Below are 7,541 nucleotides of genomic sequence, written 5' to 3'. Positions count from 1 at the left end.
ATCCTCAAACCCAAAGCCCTGACATCGCTGGCGGCGGAGCCTCCAAAATCGGAGATTTGGCTACTTTTTGCATTTTCCACCCGTCGTTTCTTTCTGTTATTATTGTAATTTTGTGCGAAAGGAAGTTATGAACAACTGCAAGTCAGGAAGTGGAAATCCACACCGGTTGTGACAAGCTGGGGCTAAAAACTATTTCATTATTTATATAGATGTGTCTATCAACATTCTGCTTTTCATCCAAAGAATAAAGGGAAATACCGGCTAGTCCTATGTTTGACGGTGAATGACAGACTGCATCTGAGGAAAGGAAGGACTAAATATATCGGCTAAGAACACCACCGTTATTTATTGAACTCAAGAGACCTTTTTTTTTTTAACCCAAAGACTGTTTGAGCGAGAGATTTAATGGGTCATTAAAAGGGGAAAAAAAAAAATATTTTAAAGGCCCTTTTGCTTCTGAAGTGCAGCTAACCTCAAAATAGGAGCAGTACTTGTAAGACAGATACTCAAATTAAGGCTTTGCACGATGAATTTTCTATCCTATGGATATCAGTTTTGAGATTACAAAGCAAGAAGATCTGTAATTGATCTAGCACCAGATAATTTCAATGCCTAATATTCCCCAGGATTGCTGGAGTACCCTCGGAGCTGCGTCGGACTGTATTCGGGGTATGCCATGGGCTGTATTCAGAGTATTAGCTGCAAATCCAAAGTTTTCCGGGAGAGTATTTCAGTGATTGAAGTCAAAGCCTCCATCGATCCCATTCCCACCAGCATCGACGAGTCCTCCAGCGTGGTCCTGCGCTACCGGACCCCTCACTTCCGAGCCTCTGCGCAAGTGTTGGTGCCCCCTATTCCCAAGAAGGAGACCTGGATCGTGGGCTGGATCCAGGCGTGCAGCCACATGGAATTTTACAATCACTACGGGGAGCAGGGAATGTAAGTATTTCCAAAAGCGCGTGCGAGGGGGTGCGGGTGCGTTTGCCTGGCAGGAAGAAAGAGCGGGAGGACCATGGCCTGGCTGGGAAATACTGGATTAAGCCAAAAATTACAATCCAGTTGGTTTGATTTTAAACCCCAGCTCTTCTGAAACTTAACAGGACTTTCTCACAGGTTTAGAATACAGGAGAGCTTGTCCCTGCCCTTTTAAAGGAGTAGGTGTTCTCTTCTAATGGGAACGTGCCCGAGCCCTAGCCAAAACCGACTTGGTTCTGTTCGGAACCCAAAAGCAATACTGCATTTCACAACAGCTTTTGAGCAGCACTGGAGACCTTGAAATCCTGGGTCAGCCCTGCCGCGGCAGGCACCCCTGGTTCGAAAGGCGTTTGACAGGAGGGGTTCCCCTCTCTTCACCATCCCTCCCCATCCCTTTTGGGGTAAAACTGTGCATTGATGAGCCCTGGGGAATCCCGAGGGCTGGCACTTGTGGCACGGTGCCGTCCCCAGCACGCTGTCCTGCTGCTGCAGTGGGCCACGGCTGCGAGCTCCATAGCCCACCAGCTCTGGGAGCAGACTTTAATGTCACAGGAGGAATCCTGCTTGCCTTGCCCACGGTAGCAGGCAGCCCACAGGGGAAGAACAAGTTGGGTTTAACCCACTGATAATTCACCTTGGAGCAGGGTGAAAATTTCACATTACCCTCCTTATGGGTAATGTAAGCATGGGAATATATAGGTATATATATGTAAGGTAGGGGGAACCTAGGGGCTGGTTGTGCACCAACCGCCCCCTCCCCCCCCCGCCCCGGTTACTGGTCAGACAGTCATAGTGAGACAGGTACGAGTCAAATGAAAATGTCACCTCCCTACTGTGAAAAGTCATCTCTCCCCAGTCCCCCACCAGTTTGTTCACCAACCATCGTTGCAGGCTTTGCAACAGCACCTGATCTCCGAATGCCTGCACAGAACAGCAATTCTGCAACTCACGGCACTGGGCAGCACCGGGTGCAGCCTCCCAGTGCAGCAGAAATCTGTCTGTCCAGCCACGGGGACAAAACCTGACCGCAGAGCCCGGTGCTGGCAGAAGGTTTGGTGGCTGGAAGTGCTGATGCTGCCTGGTCTCCAGGGCCAAGGGAGAAAGGATGGGAAGGTCAGGTTTAAGCAACCCTTCCATCTGCTCATCTCAAGTGCCCTGTGTCAGGGGGATGCCAGCTCAGCCCCGCAAGGGTCATTCCGGGTGGCTTAAAAAATGGTGAATGAGGAAGGCTGAGGGAGGATGGGAACACAGAGTAGGGCTGGAGAGCAGGACAAACTCCAACTTAATGCAGCGCCTTCCTGAAGGCCTGAACATCTGCACGTGCCCCCCCGGCCCTTCCTCCCTCCCTCCCTTCTGCCTCTAAGCCCAGATGAGGACACGGGTTCAGCATCTCGGCCATAAAGCAAATACGCATTGTGAGATGTGGACCGGAGGGAAGGGCGTGCTGAGAAGCAGCCGTGACACTGTCCCCCCCTGCTTCTGTCCCCATGTCCCCTCTCCGCTCAAGCAGAAAGTGCCTGGAGAAGCAAACCAGCACCTGGTGAACACCAGCGGTGAAGCTCAGCGAGGGGGCAGACCAGCTTACCTTGGTATTAGAAGTAGCTACAACAGGCCTGAAGTCTGTAGGCTTTTTGGCTCCAACAGCACCTTTATCAAGGACAATTTGTTGCTCAGATGTTCCCAATTCCAAGCCTTTGGGATTTGCATGTGTAATTCTCAGGGTCATTTAGAAATCCTGTGTTTAGTGACCAGCTGCAAAAGAAAACAGAAAAGTCCAGGGTATAGAAATACAGCTCACATCCACTGAAATAAAAAGGACTGGGCAGAGAGCTATTCTGCCAGCGCTGCTGTGGGCTGCAGACCTCAGCGTGTCCTTTTATTTCTCTGCACCTGAGTTTCCCTGTGTTTAAAATGGGGATTTAGTACAGTCTTCCCTTGCTGGAATGCTTCAAGACAAAAAAAGTTATATCTGCAAGCTAAGTGCTGTAAACAGGTAGTCAGGATTAGACACCACGGCTATGTAGGAGAGCTATTAGCCAGAAAATCATGGAAACAAAGATTTTTTTCCCTAGGACGTTCATTGATGTTTAACTGATATAAGAAAGAAAAAAAAAGTTACCCAAACATAAGCAGGAATTGGTCTGCTCCTCCACTCTCTTTCTATAGATCCGCTGCCATCTGAAAGCTATAAATAAAGGCATTTGGGAGGAAAGGCCTCTTTTAATGCCGTTGAAAAATGCTCCTGGAAGACCTTTATAGAGAGAGAGACAGGACACAAACCTGTCTGAAAGAATGGGCCAAGCCTTTAGCTGGCGTAACTCAACATAATCCCTCTGACCTCCACGGAGCTGCATTGATTTATGCCAACAGAGTATTTGTCCCAACTTTCCATGATGAAGAGAGTATTGCAACGTACGTATTTTTAATCACTGTAGTGACAGGCAAACAGAAAACTCCAAATAATAAAAAAAAAAATAAATAAATCAGTCGGTCAATTGGAACATCAATACTTACAGCAGGCTTCGGATTAATTTTTCACTTGTACACTCCGAAGTTGTTAGCCTTGTATAAGCTGGCCATTATGTTGAGGATAGAAACAGCCGAGAAATACTGGAGCAGATGGAGCTGTGCATAACGCTCCTATAGGGATGTTAGCTACAGAGGGGATAATTTCAAACACACGCGTTTAAAGCGGCACTGACAATTTTGGGGCTAAATGCAGCGTTTTTAAATGTGAAGGAAAATAATTAAAGCTCAGATAACACGTAAATGCTGGCATTACTCTACATGTAAGTCAGAAGATGCTGCTGGGAACATGAAAAAGCCCAGCACAAGGATGTACTCTCTGACCCCCCCCTCCGCTCGGTGCAGAACTGGGGCGCGCTCCCGTTCAGCCCCACGGCTGGTGGTACTGCTCCCCCCAGCAGGGTTTTACCCCATACCCTTAGGGAAGGACGTCGGTGTGCAGTGGGAGGCATCAGGATCAGGCTGCAGAGCCCTGACCTCTGCAGGACAGGCTGGACCAGGACCCCGCTGGCATCTCCTGGGGTGGGTGCTGGTTTCTGCCCCGGGGTGTGCAGCACCCGGTGGGACCCGTGTCAGCGGCTGGGCCATGCCAGAATGGCATCATCCAGCCCTGTTTCTTCATCTCCATGGAGATGTGCAAGAAGCGGTGCAGATGGAGATATGCAAAACAGAGAGATAAATAAATCAGAGTTTAAATATGATCAGCCAAGAATTTGGGGAAGTTTCAGGTAGATATTTCTCCCCAGGAGGACCTGGTGGGGCAGCGGGGCAGCATTACATCATTGCTTTACCTTGCTGGGCATCTCTCTCTTGCGAGATTAAATCTTCCGTGCCCTGCAGCAGAGACACAATGAACTCGAGAAATCGACTTGTCAAGAGAATAAACTCCCAGACCTTGGGAGGGAAAACACAATCAAAAACAGATTCACCAAAGGAAAAAAAGGTTATGCTTTCCATGGGAAGTCAGTTCACCATGGGAATTTGCTGAGATATCCCTCCAGGGGTTTAGAGGAAAAGGCTTCGCTGCCCTTACGTGGCTGGTGGCCCTTACCTGCGCTGTAAGCAAGGCCGTAGCCCAGTTACATAGCTTGTCCAGGCTGCTTGAGCCTGCTCAGCTAAACCAGCAGAAGTCCGCCCCTTTTGCTTAATGCTAGTTCTCTCCTAGTTTTACTCCCCGCACCAGTGTGCACCGAACATCGCTGCCGGTTCAAGCAACGAGGCAGGAACGTGCAGCCGGAGGATGGGGGGAAAAGGGACCACGGCAGCGTGGCTCTGACAGCCGGGGAGCAACAGCTTAGATTTCCTTCCTGTTCTTTGCTATAACCCCGGCTTGAATTGCTTGACGTGCCGGAGTAGGCGAGAGACGCACTGTAAAGGACAATTTAAAATTAAGCAGCTCTGAATATCGAGTTTTTCTTTCTTTCAGCCAGTCCGCAGCGCAGGCGCAGCGGCAGAGGGAGGCAGGTAGGAGCAGGGATGTGGAATACCCACGACGGCTTTTCACTGCGCCCACACATTGCACGGGCACCTGCACCCAGCACGGTCTGCGTCTGAGCGGGGCTTCTCTTATTTAGGAAGCTGGTGGAAAGCACGAGGTTACACAAGTCCATCGGGCCTGTGACTAATTAAGGGCTGGCTTTAAGGAATTGGGGCTGAGGATGCAATAGCGCCCGATGCCTCGCTGAAAAGGTTAACGGAATATACCCATGTCGCTGCTGGACGCACAGGGCTGGAGGCTGCTGTGCTTGGATTTGCTGTCGCTGCGCAGGCCACGGCAGCGATTGCTTGGGTTTGTGCTGTGGGGCAGCCATCTGGAGGGCTCGGGATAAGCTGGGGACTTCATTTCATGTGACAGAGTAGGAAGAAACATATCTGAATGAGAACTAGGAGGCTAAAACCTCCGTAAAGCTGCTTGGCTCTCAGCAGCAAGGCTACAGTTGTGCCACAAGAAATAGCTCAAAGATCCTTCTCCTGGTACCAAGATGACATTTGTTAAGGAAGGCTTGTTGGCAGCGCCAGTCTCTGGTGGTGCCCATACCGACTCCGATGGTTTCAGAAGCAACAGGAACAAGTTTGTCAGTATTACAAGCCAGAATCTACTGATTTTGGAGCGGATCAGCTATAGTGAACCCATGAAACCAGATCGGTTGGTTTCTTCTCGTGCCTCTTCCCTGCTATTGTCAGAAAAGTGTTTACTGGGCACTTTCTGGTCTTCCCTTGGCTCGACACCACCACAGAAAGATGCTGATGCAGCCAGAGATCATTCCACAGCGTTCTTTCCAATATCATCCAAAAAAGAGATTGTTGGCATATTATTTAACACGCTATACCAGCAAAGGCTACCGACCTGGCTGGCACACAGGCTTTGCCGTAGCAGCAGGCAAGGGGCAGCCACCACCAGCAGCGACAGTCATGCAGCATCTGCTTTTGCTCCAGTCATGGGATCATCATACGGCCTCATTTGTCATCTCGTTACTAAGCTGCACAGATAAGGCGTGATGGTTTTGAAACCCCAGGGTTAACCACATTCGCTAGAATTAGGCACAGCGTGCTCCACAAAGAAACACAGGCCAGGCTCTTCTTCCCCGTTCCTGCCCACGCCTTTTCTTAAGCGGGGTGCGCTTCTGAGCTGCCCCGGGCGCAGCCAGGCTGCTGACGAACACGCTCAGCGTTGCGGTGGGGATTCTCAGGCTCTGCAGGCACCATCCTGCCGTCAGTGACCTGCCCGGGCCCTGGCACAGCTCCGCCTTTTTGCTCTCATTTGAACCCTGGGCAAATCCCAGAGGGTCCTGCAATTCTGCACTGGTCTAGGGTCAGATAACGTCTACTGGGAATGAAGATGGGGACAAGCAGTTGGCCTGCAATTTCTGAGCATCCTCTGCCCACCACCAGCCTCTGATCCGAGTTGGCTGGAGCAGCCCCGGGGGTTGTCAGCCTCTGATAGCACCTCAGGTCCCAGGGTTTGGCACCTCCACACCCGCAGAGATGCTGTGGTTGCACCGTAGCATCACGCCTGTCAGAGAGAGAACCGCCAGGAAATTGTCACGACTCCTCCCCGGGTGACAGCCAAGCTGGGTAACCGGCGGAAAGTAATCCTAAACCATCTGCCGAAGGGGAGAGGAAGAGCCCCCAGATGGTGTTCCAGAGCCGGGCTGTGCGGCGGGGAGGAGGTGGGGGGCTGCAGAGCACGACCTCCGCTCCTCCGCCCGCCGAGGGCTGAGTGATCCAGCATCCCCGGAGCTTTTCCCTGCTCAGCTCTCCGTGCAGAGCGTGGGGGATGCTGAGCCAGGACGACTCCGATTTAGAGAGCAGAGCGTATAAACATCTTTCAGGTGGCCGGGGGGTCCTGGCAGGACTGCTCAGGGATCTCCTTTTGGCTGCCTTCACTAAAAATTTTCTTCCAGGGAAAGGACTCCCTCTGCCTGCTGGCTCTGAGCTCAGGAGGGACGATTGCTGCAGCCGCCCTGCTGTAGCTGACAGCAGCCCGTAAATCTGCGGGGAGATGTCGCGCTTGCATAACCCCCGGCTGCTGCTAAGCCCCTGGTCCTGCTGCTCAGAGCATCCCTGCATCCCCCGGAGCAGCCCACGTCCTGCCTTGCTCTTAACCTCCCAGGTTCCTGCCAGGCTGCCCAACCTGCAAACCGGCCGCCCCCTGCACGGTGCGGCCCTGCGTCCAACCATGGCATGGGGGAGATTTTTGCTAGGATCCACACTCAGAAGGGGAAAAAAAAAAAAAAGGAAAATCTTTCCCCCCCCCCAGTATCTTCTGGCTACAGCCAGACATTTACAGCAAACTGCTGAACGATCCAGTGGTTACAAACATGGAGGCACTTCGCGGTCATTAACTAATTAACAATCAGAACAGCCTTGTGACACAGTCACGTTAGTCCTGGCCAGCGGAGAGGAGCAGCTCATCCCAAAGCTGCGTCAGAGCTGGCCGGGCCCGACGCGTGCCCCACCGCCCGCCCGCGGCCCCCGCTTCAGCCAAGGGGCTATTTTTAAGCTGCAGCCCCGGTCGTATGAAAGGCTTGGCCAGTTCC

General features: G+C 51.8%; 1 protein-coding gene across 1 annotated transcript in view; it reads left to right on the top strand.

Annotated features, from left to right (window-relative positions):
* Positions 1 to 6: 6 nt before the first annotated feature.
* The window catches only part of FAM78A (family with sequence similarity 78 member A), an 11,209-nt gene continuing 3,674 nt past the window's right edge, over positions 7 to 7,541 (top strand). Inside the window, exon 1 of the mRNA XM_035898230.1 lies at positions 7 to 939. Coding sequence (XP_035754123.1) covers positions 677 to 939 — 263 coding nt within the window. The 5' untranslated portion in view covers positions 7 to 676. The remainder of the gene's footprint in view (positions 940 to 7,541) is intronic.

The sequence above is a fragment of the Egretta garzetta genome, unplaced genomic scaffold (genome assembly GCF_000687185.1).
Source record: "Egretta garzetta isolate BGI_Z169 unplaced genomic scaffold, ASM68718v1 scaffold497, whole genome shotgun sequence".
Taxonomy (NCBI): domain Eukaryota; kingdom Metazoa; phylum Chordata; class Aves; order Pelecaniformes; family Ardeidae; genus Egretta; species Egretta garzetta.
Note: the sequence above shows the minus strand (reverse complement) of the source record. Positions and strands in the feature narration are given on the sequence as shown.